At 45.6% G+C, this 16,034-nt stretch overlaps 1 protein-coding gene across 5 annotated transcripts in view; it reads right to left on the bottom strand.

Moving 5' to 3' along the window:
* LOC119177839 (uncharacterized) overlaps positions 1 to 16,034 on the bottom strand; it is a 355,504-nt gene continuing 339,470 nt past the window's right edge. For all 5 annotated transcript variants that reach the window (XM_075882235.1, XM_075882234.1, XM_075882231.1 and 2 more), the window contains 3 exons: positions 14,512 to 14,665; positions 2,398 to 2,654; positions 1 to 1,145 (listed from right to left, as the gene is read on the bottom strand). In XM_075882235.1, coding sequence (XP_075738350.1) covers positions 1,053 to 1,145; positions 2,398 to 2,654; positions 14,512 to 14,665 — 504 coding nt within the window. In that variant the 3' untranslated portion in view covers positions 1 to 1,052. The remainder of the gene's footprint in view (positions 1,146 to 2,397; positions 2,655 to 14,511; positions 14,666 to 16,034) is intronic.

The following is a 16,034-nucleotide window of genomic DNA, read 5'->3' on the forward strand; positions in this document are numbered from 1 at the left end:
TGAAAGGTTAACGTCATTCACTTTATTGGTATCAGTCTTGAGTAGAGGTCATACAATACGACAATGGGCCCATAACACCAGAAGCTTTCTACTTTACAGGAAACGTATATCATCCGTGAATCGCTTATTTACACGCGAATCTGCAACACAAGGCTGTTTCTCGCGGTAAACTCGTCGTAGTAAACTTCGTTCGCTTTTGGCACGTTTTTCTGGTATATCAACACGAGGAGCCTGCGCATATTGCATCTATAACACAGTACTAGTTGTACAACAAGAGCACGTGGCTTGTCGGTATACAGCTGCGGGTAAGTGATTCGGCCGATCTGCTTCCACGCAACACTAATTCCTTGTGGCAACTTGAAGTGAAAAAGGTCGATGTAGCCGATGATCGTTGGCGTCTTCTAGGTGGCAGGGGGTGGAGAAGCATACGCTAAATGGACACTCCCCGTCCACATTCCCCACCGTGATTCAACACGGGTTCACACCCTCAAGACTACATCATGTCGATGCTCATACATATGATGCTAACTTGTACAGTCAGAGATCCTCACTCCTTCAACTCTCGGGGAATTCAAATGTCAATGCGATGATGCTGCAGGCTGGCAAACGGTAACCTATTTTCTTTGTCAAACATATAGTATAAAATTAAGCAAGAGAATTCCTACCAGAACGTCTTATTTCATTCGCCTTTTTATATCGAAATGCAATAATAAATTCTGGTAGGACATTCAAGCACATTACGAGAACTCGCATGAAAGAGGAGCTCCGCTTGAAACGCTTATATGACACACAGTACAACAATAAACAACAACGTTGCCGGCTTCGGCGACATTATAATAAGAATCACCCCATCACTAATAAGGATGACCCCATCACTACTTGCTACCCATGCTGACCAGTCGTTCGCAGGAGGTGGCACGCAATCTTCGAGATGATTTCGTCGGCAGGATTACGAGACCATGTCTTTCGAGGAATCATATAAGGCACGGCGTGGCTATCTTCTTGCTTCGCATTTGGCATTCCTTCGAGACATATGCTTCCACTGTTGCTTGTTATACTTTAATTTTCCTCTTTTGCTGCAAGACGGCTGTCATTGATGCGATAGCTGTTTCTCCGTCCGTGCAACTGTCTAGCACCGGAACAACCTGTGAAAGGTAAAAATAGGAGAATGACCCATAATAGCACCAAACTTAGGTCAAGAACAGTAGCCAGGGCTTGTAATTGCATACAGCAAGTGAGATAGCACACATTTAGGAGGCAGCGGGGTGACCGCCCCTCATGGTCCCGTCACCCCAAAGTGTGCCCTATATATCGACTTAACAGGAAGCTGCGACAACTTTTGCCGGATACCCTGTGCTCGTCCATGCAGTAGCAACTTAGCAACACCATAACCGTTCCTGTTTAAGTGTGAGTTGTCCCATTCACACTTAACAAAGGTTTACTGCTTAAGTATTGCGGAATATTCTGCAGTGAACAAGAGCATCGTGCGAAATGTCTCATTAGCTATCTCAAAAATGCAGGAAGTCTTTCGAACACTATCGCAAAAGGATCAAGTCAGAAATGCACGAAGAACCCGTCAATATTACTCATGAGTAACTTCTAATTTGCAAACGTTCTCGCATGGCCGCAGTAATTCGAAATGTTTTGGATGCTCAGTTGCTCTGGCATTTCGCTGCATGCTGAAAATTGTATAGAAGACGAGGAGTGGCCACTGTCATAATCGTAAGGATCATATCAGAGTGTTGTAACAAAGCCCACCTCGAGGTCGACGGTGGACTTTGCTACGGGGACGGCGGCTCACATTTTTTTCCACACTGCATGTAATTTTCTTACTTCTTTCAAGCAGCCAACCTACTAATAGTAATCATCCGTGCGTCGCCCTTGTAGGAGCAACGTAGCAAAATGCGTGGTGACACACACACACACACATATATATATATATATATATATATATATATATATATATATATATATATATATATATATATATATATATATATATATATATATATAGTAAGAAAAAATGAAACAGGTTGTTAGCACAAAGCCACGAGTGGCCATTCCTCCATTTTAGTGCGACTAAAAGAACTAATTATTTAGGAGCATTAAATCTCCTAGTTTAGCTTATTTTGTTTTGTTCTATCTGAGTTCGCGAGCAACACCTACGGCACAGTCATGTTCCTCACTGCTAAAACAACGTGACCATATAAAGCATGCAAGTCTTTGCTATGCTGTCTAACTGACAACTGATCGATCGTTAAGCTAAAGCGTAAAATATTCAAGGATCGTAGTGCACCGCAAATCACGTTGCACGAGAATGCGAGCCTGATGAACATTTATCCGAACCAGTCACGCCTACCGTCAGATGGCCCACTTGTAGACGCTCTCACTGACTACCTCCGTGACAGGCAGAGGTCCTCGTTGCTGGCTCTCGATGGCGTCCCGCTGAACGTCTTCTTCAGCTTCCTCCTCATCTTCGTCATCCTCGTCGTCTTCTTTCTCGACGGGACTGGGCCTCGGAGACACCAGGTACACGTGCGATAGGTTCTCGCCGCTGCCTGTGGCGCCCAGGCTCTGGTGCAGCGTGTCAGCGGGTGCAGTGGGCCGAGCCTGGCTCTCCTCTTTGATCGGAGTGAGCCGGCAGGAACTGAGTGCTGCGAGAACGCGAAAACCATAAGGCTACGATATTCATCCTAAAGACGGGGCGTGCAAACACCGACGCAAGAAATGAGTGAAGACGATGCAAATCACCACTAACAAATGAAGGTCCGCACAACAGTAGAAAATAAAGGCATGAAAACGTATCTGCGCATGCCCATGCATTATGCCAAATTATATATACATATCTGGCACGCGTGGGGGTCTACTTGAGGGATAACTGTTGAAACATATTATGACGACGCGGGATGGACGAGTACCTGAAGAACTGATTTATTCGGGAATCTGCCCATAAGACCGGAGCCAGCTAAAGTCCCAGTGAGATGTCGAGGAGAGAGCCCGTGCGGTCAACTGGAGCGTGTATTTACATTATATACAAGTTCAAGGTATAGCGTGATACTACAATGTTTTTTTTTTTAGCATACCTCGAGCGTCTCTGTGCTCGTGTTTTTAAAGTCCATGTCTTCCCATGATCCCTTGCAGGGGAAGCAATGAAACCTAGGATGGTCCAATCAAATTGTCCTCTTCACCTCCGCCCTCGAAATGGGAGGGCGAAACACGACCTCCTTCCCAATTCAAGAAAAGAGGGGAGAGGCACGCCCAGTTCGTACAATGGTGAGGAAGAAAACACTGCACAAACATTGCACCAGGCGCACGATACAGCACAGCGCGAAGATGTTGGGTTCTATGTAGAAATCAAGTGCGTAATTCGTTGCAGTGAGGAGTCAACGGTGCCAGGCAAGCCGCGGTTTGTAGAAACGGTGGCATGGTGGCGCCACAGAAAACTTGAGAACGCACTCGAACATGGACCTTAGTGACTTGGCCCATTGTCCGCGGCACTCCTATGAGCAAAGACGTACAAAGATAACCACATTTTTTAAGCCGCTTTGATTGTAAGCAGCCCTTCATAGGCTGTCACTCAGGCGGGTATATACGTTCAAAAGGGTTCTTCGAGGGGAGGCGTCTGCGCCTCAATATTCCAAGTATGGTTAGCGTGTCGTTGTCGCTTTTGGTTCAGCTCTGGGAGCGCTGTCCAGCCTAAGCGGTGCCATGCCAGGGAAGCCGATCACAACAGAACCATGAACAAATACGTTTTATGATCACAGGAAAAGAGTCCAACGTCTTTTTCGTCTCTGCGCTCGGGCAAGGACATTCGCGCTGCTCTGTTGTCGTCGCCACTAGCACATACGCGTAGCATTACTCCCCCTTTAAAATAAAACATTGCCCTGATCTTAAACGTTCGGGAAGCAAAGTAAAACAAAAACGTCACAGAAAGTAAGGCTTCATCGAAAACACATGGACAATTTCGGGTGAACATCTGAGGCGCTTCGAACACTGAATGCTGTCCAGAGTTGACGTCCCTGATGCGTCGCAGAACCGTGTAGGGTCCAAAGTATCTTCGCAACAACTTTTCGTAGAGCCCACGCCGATGAATGGGTGTCCAGACCTACAATTTATCGCCCACGTTGTATATGACGGGTCTGTGCCGGAGGTTGTAACGTTTCGCATGATCGTCTTGTTGTTTGGTGATTCGCAACCCGACAAGCTGTCTGGCTTCTTCTGCTCGCTGCGTAAACTCTTCGGCACCCGTCTCATTGCCATGATTTTCATGAGGAAGCATCGCGTCTAACGTTGTCGTCACGTTCGTAAACGATACTCAAGGGTGTCTTCTGAGTGGTCTCCTGATGTGTTGTACGCGAATGTGACATAGGGCAGGGTGTCATCCCAGTTGTTGTGCTCTACATCTATGGACATGCTTATGTCAGCCTGGGTCTTGTTGAGACGTTCGATGAGCCCGTTGGTTTGGGAATGATACGCCGTTGTCTTCCTGTAAGCTGTACCAATTAGTTGGAAAATGGTGTCCAAAAGGTCGGCCATTAACGCATTATTTCTGTTGGTGATGACTATTGCGGGATCACCGTGTCTTAAAACAATGGCTTCGATAAAAAAAAATTGTGCTGCTTTAGATGCCGTTACCCGTGGCAGAGCGCCTGTCTCCACGTATCGGGTTAGGTAATCTGTGACGACGATTATCCGTCTGTTTCCAATGGCAGACGTTAGGAAGAGACACAGCATATCCATGCCAATTGCAAAAGAATGGCTACTTGGGCTAGTCGGTATTGCATTCTTCAAAAAAAAATACTTTCTTAGTGCGCAGGAAACGTTTCGAAAAGAAGACAGATAGATCTGTCCTCTGAAACGTTGCCTGCGCAGCAAGATAGCATATTTCTTTTAAAAAAACACGCTGATTTGGGCAAATTGCGTCGTCGGCACTCGGAACAGGCTGCAGCAAGCCAGCTGGCTTGATGGATGGTGGCTTGCGACACTGGCATTACTGCACGTTAATTTTGACAACCACGGCAAGTCTCGACCAGTAAATAGTTTTGCCTAATCCTCGCCAATGTTCTTGTGGAGCCAAGGCGACCAGTGGTAGCTTCGTCGCGGCAGGCTTGCAGTACCTCGATTCGAAGCGAAGAAGGAATGACGAGCAAGTAGCTGCTGCCAGCGGGTGAAAAGATCTTCTTATAAAGGGCGTCATTGCGCAAGCAATACGACGCCAGCCCTCTAGAAAATAACTTCGGCGCGCTATTCGTTCGTCCTTCTATGTAATTTACAAGTGGTAGCAGTTCAGCGATCGTCCCGCTGCTGTTGAGAAAAGGTGGCATTGTCCACAATTCGCAAAAAGGTTGTGTCGTCGTCGTCGTCGTCCTGGGGTGCTGTCTCAACAGAGGACCGAGAAAGGCAGTCGGCATTGGTGTGCCGTTTTCCCGACTTGCAGACTTCACGAATTTCGTAGAATGCCTGCTGCTGGTCTTTGCCACATGTGAAGGGGATATCTTCTCTAGTGAGCTGTGTCAATGACAATGCCATGCACGAAGAATCGGCAATAAACCACCCGTAATAAATACAGAGTCCCAAAAACAAAAACGTCCCACTGATTTTTCATTTGACGGCATCGGGGAATTCGCCACAGAAGCAATTTTATCCGGGTCCGGTCGGATTCCTTGGATGCTCACGACGTGACCGAGGAATTGAAGTTCGTGCAGCCGAATGGGCCTTTTTAATGTTTTAGTGCAAGACCCACTTCAAAAACTGCTTCGAGTTTTCGTAAGTGTTCCTCTAAAGTTGCAGAAAAAGTAATCACGTCACCGAGGAACACCAAGCAGGTTTGCCACTCAAGTCCTGCCAGTACCGTTTCCATTAGAGGCTGGAATGTTGCTGGCGCTGAATACAGACCGAAAGGAAGTAACTGAAATTCATAAAGTCCATCGGGCGTAACAAAGGCGGTCTTCTCACGATCTCTCTCATCCACTTAAATTTGCCAGTAGCCGCTTTTCAAGTCCATAGGCGAAAAGAAGCGTGCGTTTCGTAGTCTATCCAATGAACCATCAATGCGTGGCAGAGGATAGACGTCTCTATTGGTGATCTGATTGAGCTTCCGGCAGTCGACGCAGAAAGGCAACATGCCGTCCTTTTCTTGGACCAGTACTGCAGGTGATGCCCAAGGATTGTTAGATGGCCGAATAACGCCACCTTCTAGCATCGTTTCCACTTGTTTTTGAATTGCCTCACGCTCATTTGGTGCGACGTGATGAGGACCTTGCCGGATGGGTCTGACGTCAGAATTCGTGATGATGCGGCGTTTTGTCGGTGGCGTTTGACCAACTCTTGAAGTGGATGAGAAGCAGCCGTTGAACTTGTAGATCAGCGTGAAATGGCAGTCTCGCTCAATGGTAAATAACGTCGGACTAACGTTGAAATGTGTTGGTGTAGCGATAGTATATGCTGCTGTCTCCTCCATTAAATGGCAATCTTCTATGGGAGCGAGTCCATCGAAATAGGCAATAACTACGCCATTAACAATGTGTAAGAGTTCTCTGCTGAAATTTGTCCACAAGAGCTCAGCCCATCCATCAATAACAGTTATGAAGGCCCTGGCAACCGAAATACCGCAAGTGAATGCGAGCTCCTTGCTGTGTTCAGTGACATCAGTACCATTTCGCAAGATGTCGCAGTGCACGGATACGAGAAAGCAGCTTCGTGGTGGTATTATGACGTCGTCACCGGCAATACGGAAGCGAGGTGGCTGGTGTTCCTCACCAGTAGCAGTGTCCGAGTTCATAGCAAGCGTTACGCTTCTGTCGTGGATTCACGCAAGAACTTCGTTCTCAATATAAGCTGTTTACAGCACTCGTGAGGAATGACGACGATGGTGAAAAAGGTGGAACGAGCGATAAAGAGTCAGGCCGTTCACTTTCCAACCGCTGTCATCAGCTGACCTCCAGCAGTTCTTACAGTGGGCCCGTGCCATGGCATCTTCACGTATACCTTAGTCAGTTGGCCATCTGTAGACAGGCTTATTATAGAAAAGTGAGAGCCGGAGTCCACAAGAGCCGTCACTTGGTGGCCGTCAATGTGAACGACGAGGTCAAGCGCTGATAACGTCGGTTACGTCGGCAGTTGTCTAATTCGTCGAATTAGTCGTTGCTGTCGTCGTCTTTGGCATCGGTGGCTTCGAGCTGTCGTTTGTATGTAATGAGGGCTGTTCAGAATTTTCAATATTGGCAACCCCACCCCCCGAAGTCGCTGCGTCTAGTTTCCCCTTTGCGGTCTAGGTGACCTGCCCATGATGACGTCAGCAAAACTGCGAATATTAGGTGAAGTGCCCCACGGAGGAGATGGAGAACGTGATCCGGGCGTCACTGGATTCTTCGGTGGTGTGCTCACAAGAGCGTCGTTATACCTGAGTCGACTGTCCTACGTAGTGTAATCAGGGTGGCGAGAAAATCTCGAGTACTGAGCATCACGATAACGGCGAACTCTGTAGACGTGCCCAGCTTCACCACAATAAAAGTATAACGGTCAACGATCAGCGGTACGCTACATATCTGTTTTCCGACGCTGGGAGGTCAGCGGGGACTTCTAAACCACGTTGTGGGGTTCACGTGTTGGCCATACGGCGTTCGTTTTATCGGCAAAATCGGCGAGGCTGGGAAAGCCGCCGGTGCTTTGAGTGGCTGTGTTTGCAGGGTTGGTGGTTGTCCAGTCATTGGAGTACGCGGTGCCAAAGGTGCGAGGACGGAGAATTGGTCTGCATAAGCGCAAGTAAGATGTCATGGCACAACACCATAGCCGGATGAAGAGACAGCCTGACGGACCTCATCCCGGGCAATATCGACGACAAAAGATAATGCCGGCGTTGGTTCGGTTGCTGGAATTAAATCAAGCTGCTCAAACGCCTCCCTCAGAATCTGCCGGATGACTTCCTGCAGAGAACTGTCGTTGTCGCAGAGGCTCGCCGCAGCCGTAACGAGAATATTCGCTACAAAGTTGACCAGGTTATGATGGCGGTACTCTTGCTGAAGGGCCCGTTCAATCGCTGTGTCTTCTTTCGTGAACTCAGCTACGGTGGTTGGTAGTTTTTTTCACAAGCCTAGCAAACAGTTGCTCCTTCACGCCTCGCATGAGATACCGTAGCTTCATGTCTTCCGGCATCTCGGGATCTGCCCAGCAGAAAAGACGGGCCATGTTCTTGGCGAACATAGCGACGCTCTTGTTTGGTTTGTGAATTCGAGCTTTTTGGAGACATAGAGTATTCTCTTTTTGCCTAGACTAGTAAAGGTGTCAAACAGCGCTTTGCGGAAGCCGTCCCCTGTAGCCAAGCTTTTTTTTCCCTGTTGATGTACCACGTCTGGGCGTTGTCTTTCAGATAGAAGTACAAATTCGCAAGTTTTTATTCTAAGGTGACCCACTGGTTGTACTTCACACAGCGTTCGAACTGGTCTAGCCAGTTTTGGACCTGTTCATAACCTAACCACGAAAACAATGAGGAATCATCGGATTCTGAAGTTTCATGTGCGATGGAGTTGCAGTGGCCATAGTGGATGAAGGAGGCAAGCGATTGCTGGCACTTTCTTGCAGGGGGTTGAGCTCGTGGACGCCATAGCAGATGGCTACTTAAACGATGGACCGGTTTGTCAACCCGTCGTAGCCATCCCAGGATCTATTGTCGGCTATGCGAAGGGGTGCTAAGTATGGAGACAACCCAGCCCCTCCAGCAGTGTTGCGACGCGAGATCGACAAGCACACGAAGATGTAGATGTAGATGAAGATGTAGATCCTGAATTTGTGGCTCACACCCACCGTTGGGGATTGGTCAAGAATCGGGTAGCTTAACAAAAAGGAATATATATATATATATATATATATATATATATATATATATATATATATATATATATATATATATATATATATATATATATATATATATATATATATATATATATATATATATATATATATATAACTCAAGGAATATTAACAGAAATATTGATTTTTTTGTAAGTTATTCCTGACGAAAATTTGGATCAATTAGTTTCTACTAATGGAGCAGTAAATGATTGATATCAAAGAAAAGACTGCAACGTCTATAGAAAATGGAAAAGAGTGCAACGTCTTCGTCTCTGCGCTCGGCCAAGCACACTCGCACTGATTCGTTGTCGCCTCCACTGGCTCATACGCGTGGCAATATGATTTTGAAACATTTGATTTTGAAAGTGCCATGTTCGAAGTCATGCGACGTGCCACTTTGCCCGACCCACATTTGGAGTAAAATTTTCTTTGCACGAAATTACCATGATCGACAACGAAATCGATCTCTGCTTCTAGTTTAAGATCTCATTCTTCATTTTGAATGACAACTTTAATGATAACCTCATTTTGACAACTTGAATGACCTCAGGATATATTATTTAATTGCAACGTAATTGAGATTTAGAATAAAACAAATAAATCAATGTTAAGCTCATATTTGTCCCCATAAAATACAGAGTGCCTTTAAATAATGTTGCGTAAATAGAACCCGTTTCCAGACAGCCCTCTATATGCCGCACTTAAAATGGTTACCAGCTGGCATAGTAGACCCAGATTAGCCTATACTGATACACAAATTTACCGGATAGCCATCCAAACACGGTAAAAAAGCCCACAGTTTTCTTGCGTTCTCAATCAAGCTTCACATATAATTTATAATAATGACGGTGGTTTTCACAGAGTATTAGTCTTAGAATTCTTGGTTTTACTCTCATGCGACAAATTCTTTGTCAGTGCATCGATAACATTGTCAGTAGAACCGTCACTCAGAAAGAGTCGCAAGCGCTACAGGCTCAAAGCTAGCAGTTCTGTTAAGTGTGCAGGTGATTTCCAGCAACGTTTTGAAAACATATAGCAAATAAACGGAGGGTGGTAATGAAATGCTCTCGTTTTAGTGGTGAAAATGAACTGCACCAAAGAAAGAACAATAAAAAAAATTAAGACCCACACAACTGTCCAAGCCTTTTAGTGAGCTGATACTGATTCGTACTTACTAATCGCAAGCGGCAAAGACAAGAAAGGCAACACCACAAGCATTCACTCGCAACTGAACGATTTATTGCTTCAAAAAAAAGTGTCTACTGAAATCTTAAAATCCCTGCCTATTAGCCACTCATGTGCACCGTTTGCCAAAGCACAACATTTAAGACCGATGGCATGAGCCTTTGTCTCTGTCGTTTTAGCGCTTGTAATATATAGGTAAGAATCGTGCAACATATAGTGATTGGTGCCAATTTTTTTATAGATGCGTTCAAATGAAAACATAACTTCATATTAACGCCCATTAAGCATTCTTCTACAAGATGGATGCATTCGAATGCAACGTGCATTCACAGCGCCGGTTTGATTGCTTGGAAAAAACATCATCTTTACTAAAGAGATGAATCATTGCCTCCTGTTTTCCAACATTAAATTTGAAGGGTGGCTCGCGGCGGCTTAATCACACAAACAAGCCATTTCTGCGTGTAACTATGGCAAACTCCGACGCCTAAGCGCGCGAAAATTATGGGTCACAATGAGACGATGCCACGCAGAGTGAGTTAAAGGCGAGGATGATGTATCACCTCAGAAATATGAAACATGGTTAATGCGCTAAAACTGTCATTGATTCCCAATTTTCGGCTCAAGCTAACACTGCAGGCACCTTTAAATCTTAATTGAAATGAAAGGAAAGAAAAATCAAGCTGTCATATTTCTCCTATAGTATAAAACTGCGCTTTTTTTGTATCATAAATGCATAACGTTATTTCTGTTTGCCCATGTTCTGAATGTGTGCATTCCGGTGCTATGAAAACCCATCAGGCCGTGCAAATTTGCCTTTTGCCCTTGTATCTAGGGCATTCTCGTCGGAAATAAAGAGCTGAATAGAATATTATACCTCCAATTTTCATTCACGCATGACACCGCATGCTCAAATGGGTGTAATTTTGTGTACTTTGTACAAAGTTCATTCGTCATGAAAGTTGTGCTTCGACCGCTTACAAGTTATTCGTTGTGTATAGGCAACTGCGACAAAGTTGAGAGGCAGTGCGCTAACATTGACCAAGTATTGCACGCAGCAGCCATTGCCGGTGCGACGCGCCAGTGCAGCTCTTTTATTAGCTCTCAGTGGCAGAGAGATGTGCTTCCTTTGCCACCACTAAGTCAATACGCCCAGGAGAGCCCGTATTCCTCACTGAAAGCGGGTCTGCAAATACCACAGGAAGGCAAGCTCCTCGATCAGACTGAGAGCCCATTGGATATCGTTCCACGAAGCGTGCAATACAGTATCGTCACTTAACGATGGCGCAAGCTTACTGTCTAACGAATTCCAGACACATGTTTTTAGCAAAGCACGCAGACGTGCACGTTACATCCAGCAGTCCCGAATAGCACCATGTTCATTTAGACGAATGTTTCAGCCAGTGCTCTCAAATCTTATCGACTTCTTCAAAATACGTAAGTGAGGAAACACTCCACTACTTAAGAAGAGACGGTGAGACAGAGAGGGATAGAGATCGACTGCGCAGCCGACTTATTGAAACATCAAGCTCAGTATATCACACGTGTGCACTACAGCTCTAATGCGAAGGTTTATGCGGATCAAAAGAAGGATACCGTCTCCTCAAATCCAACAGAACGTGATGCATAGCACCACCAAAAAATAAAAAAATAAAAAAATTCGATCTGCTTAACAAAACCGTCAAACATAACAAAAAGGCTGATTAGTTCGCTCAGGACGCTATCTTTAGCTGTGAACCATAATTTCATTTTACGAAGACACTATGAAGAAGCAACAACGCACGTGCCCCAGAGACTTTGTAAGCGCTCTTTATACATATAATGAAAAAAAAACGACGCCAGTGGTAATAACACGCTGGTTTCGTAACTTAGTTCATAAATGGCTTTATTGGAAGTGTCATATGCACCTGGCACTTCTGAGGGCACGTGGTGGAATGGTATATCGCCGTATTTAGTTTCCTTTTGATTTCACGCGCCTGTGAATTTGGGCTGCAGCATACGCATGGCAGGGCGGGTCGAAGATAATTCGTCCTGCAATGAACACCAGAATTGATGATGATGATAATGATTATGATGATGATGATGCGCAGTAAACCCGTTGGAGTGTGCATTTGGTGCTTCTGTCTGTCTCTTGTCACGTGTTGCACTGTTTCTCGATTCGGATATTTATCCATAAGGAACCAAGTAGGCAGCGAACTGAGAAGCAGCGCCCGTCCCGGTCGGCCTTGTATCGCTTTTACTGCTTTCTAGATGGATCCTAAACAACTCGCCAAATGTTCTGTTTTACTAAGTACGAACCGAGTAGCCTTTCAAGATATGAAGGTCGGCAAACACCAATGCGTTGCTCGAGCTTACCTCATCCCACACCTACAGGATACCTAAATTCGTCGCAGCACCTATAGTTCTCTGCTTTGCTTCGTTACTTTTGGCGCGATTTAAATAGCTCCCATAAAATGCCAGTTCTGACCGAAATGTATTACATTTCCTTTAAAACTTGAACTGAACCTTTGGCTATGCCCACTTCTGCCTTTCTGCTTTTTTTTATGGGGACATCCTTAGAAGTCTCGTCAAATACTGATATAGACCGGCGGTGTCAGCGTCTCACGTAGGCGGTGTCAACTCAAGTGACGCTAAATATCCCCGCCATAGGAAGATGTCACCGTATGACGTCATCATGATTTGACAGATTATCAAGATGTGTGACGTCACCATGAAGTCCCAATGACGTAACATAACCCGACTTCTCAGGATGACGCCATCACGGGCATCGTCGCTTTAGCAAAGGGCGCGGAGGCACTGAAAAATTCACATGAAGAAAGCTGCCTTGCCTCCGACACTGGCGACAGCGGAGAACCAGGCTGAGTGCAGAAAGCTCTCATAGGGAAGCGGTGGAGGATCAACGCATCGACTGAGAAGCAAGAGAGGATGGCTCTCAATGGCTCTCACCTTCGAGTCGACTTAGGTGAATGCACTAGGGAGCAGGTGAGTTTTGTAACATGAAGGCGTTTTATGCCGCGTTCACCAAGATTTCAGTGACGTATTTCTGTCATAGAAATGACGACTAAAAACGTAAACGATCAAATAGAAAAGAAAAAAAAGATTTGGGTGAATGGGAGGGGAATCCACGACCTCTTCGTCCGCCACAGCAGAAGCCTTGCACGCTGGCCATTGCGCCAAGATCTTTTTTTTTCTTGCCACTGCGTCATGATCACATACTGTGAAGGTCGTACAAACGCGCCTTTTATATCTAACTGCCCGCTAGGAGTGCTGTTGGCTGGCGGGGTCGGAACTGATGAAGACGGCGACTTCCACGATTAGCATCTTCAAAGCATCGTTGCAATGCGTCCGTATCATTCGACGCGTTTTTAGTAGGAAAAATACAATTTGCCGATGCTTTAAAGAACGGCAGATGGCGACCTCAGCGTAAGCGTCAGCTTAGCTCAAAGTCTTAACCTAGTCCCACACGAAAAATAGCGACCTATACGACGAGAGAGAGAGAGAGATTGGGCAAATGAAAAGATGCAACTTCTGCAGCCCTAGTTGGGATCACGGCTCAGCGCTTGTAGGGGAACGGGGTGAAGGTTTAAAAGCTGTAGAAAACAGGAGAAGAATGGCATCCATGACCAAGGACGCGGTAGAACGAAGAACCGCCTTCAAGATCTAAGTGTGGTGTGCATGTCATAGCTTTAACACCACGTCCGCCTTTTACGCTCGCCCCAAGAAAAAAATCCGGCAGCCCGACAAGAGCGACATGGCGCGTGTTGCATTTCCCTCGGGTCGAGCTGTGGTGTTCCGTATTCCGTGAGTACGCGAGCTTAGCTCTGCGGACAATCAGTGACGCTCTCCCAGCTGTCACGCCGCTGTCTCTGGTTCCACTTTCACCGAAAACTGCTACAGCTACACGAAATTTCTGTTTAATCATTTAGTCTTTCAGCATAGGTTTGTGTTACCTGCTTGAAGATGTGTGTGCAAATGCTACCACATATAGTTATGACAACAAGGACTTGTGGTACGTCCTAAGCAGAAAGCCTTAATCGACATTATACCCTAGTTGTAAATAGTTATTTTTTCAAGTTCACTTGGTCACTACATATTTCTCTTAATATTTTTTAAACATTTTTGTTCTGTCTTCTCAAACCTTTTAGTTCCTTTCCCCATGCCTGTACAGCAAACCGGCAATTTATACAGGCTGGCAAAAATCTGCTTTTATGATAAAGACTCTCTCTCTTTCTTTCAAGATGTACCACCAAGCGCCAACGTGAGTGTATCCACGTTATACAGAGAAAGATATATCGAAATCTGTCTTATATCAGTGTGATGTAAGCATTCAACTACATAACTGAAGACACGTTTTACTTTCGTGTGATAACCGATCCCTATGAAGGAGGGATCAAACATGCTTTTTTGTTTTTCGTTTTTGATGCCAACAGTGCAACCAAGCGAGTGGCGCACTATTCTCACACGACCTTGACTTACCCGAAGATCGACGAGTTGTACTTGTGCTCAGCTTTGTGATTGACGACGAGACCATGTCATCGGCGATGAACACAGATGGCTTCGTCGGAGAGAACTTGCCCTCAGCGTCGGCGCGCTTCCGGCAGGTAGACCTTTTCATGTTGTCGGGATACTGCTGGAGGTACGAAATCACGGCTGTCACGTTCGCCAGTCCACTACCTCCGAAGAACGTCCGCTAAGTCTCTACTAGACTACAAAGTGACCTATTGAAACATCGCATGCATATGACCTGCGCGTGCTCAAACGGGACCACAGCTGAACCATAGGTATTTTTGCATGCAGAGTGTCCATCAAATATCGATTAAAATCAACACCATGAGAAGTCCTAAAGAAAATAAAAACCAACAAAAACAAATAAGCAAATGATTCCGTAAATCAAAGCAGTGACGCTACCGTCGAATAGATACTGCAACACAGATTTGTCAAATCATGAAAATGCTATCTGTGTTTATGTAAGGATACTAATATCAATGATATTGCCATGATTGCCGAAGCAGTTGGTCCACCACGTCCACAAAAGTAAGATTTCGATACGGGCGCGTTTGTGGACAAAGCACGACTTTCAACTTTTAGCAGAGTTGGCCCATGGACACTGCTTTCTGAAGTAGGCCCCACGTCACGCGTCGTCTATCAACGTTATTATTTCAGAATCCCGAACTGTAACAGACTGAGCTATCCTGAACAGTTCAATTCTAAGGTTATTTCATCGATAAGACAAATACACAACGCTTAAAGCAGCACTAAGTTATTCACTCACAATTATGCTCTGATTGGTCAAGCTACAGCGCATCTCGTTGTGAAACAGAGACAGCTAGGCTGTTTAAAGTAAGTAGACTACAGAGAAACAATGAATCAACTTCGACTGATAAATTCGTACACCGAGAACCCTAATGATATTAATTTAACCATCATATTCTCCCTAAAAGAGGACAAAAATCAAGGCCAAAATTTCATTTTTAAATTTTGCACCGAAATCCCCACGCGTGATATCACGTGCTTCAAATGTATTTTTCATATTTTAACACCAAAGTGTTTTATGCCGGGGTCCACCACGGCTCCGCTGACGTTTTTCCGTAACGCAAGTGATTCTGAAAAATAAAAACGTCGGTGATCACCTGATATAAACGACTTTCCGCAGCGGCGCCTGCGCGATGCCATGTTTGATCCCGTGACCATGAACTGGCCTTCTCCCAGCCCCTTGCCCAAGCGAATGCAGTGGACCAGTGAAGCGGCCGTGGCAGTAAGCGCCGGTGGCTGGGTTTATAAGCCAACATGGCGGCACCCGTGAAGACGTGACCACACGCTTCGATCCAAACTCACGCTTTCTACTCGCCTACCGTCGTCCAAGCAGTAAATAAATGGAGAAATCAGCTACCGCTTCGTGTCATCCCACGCTGGGGACAAGACATCAGGCGTGTACTGTCCTTATGAAGAAGATTGGCTGTGTTTGTTCAGTCATGCCTGCTAAGCCTTGTCTCTGAATT

Source organism: Rhipicephalus microplus, chromosome 2 (assembly GCF_043290135.1).
Source record: "Rhipicephalus microplus isolate Deutch F79 chromosome 2, USDA_Rmic, whole genome shotgun sequence".
In the NCBI taxonomy this organism is placed as follows: Eukaryota; Metazoa; Arthropoda; class Arachnida; order Ixodida; family Ixodidae; genus Rhipicephalus; species Rhipicephalus microplus.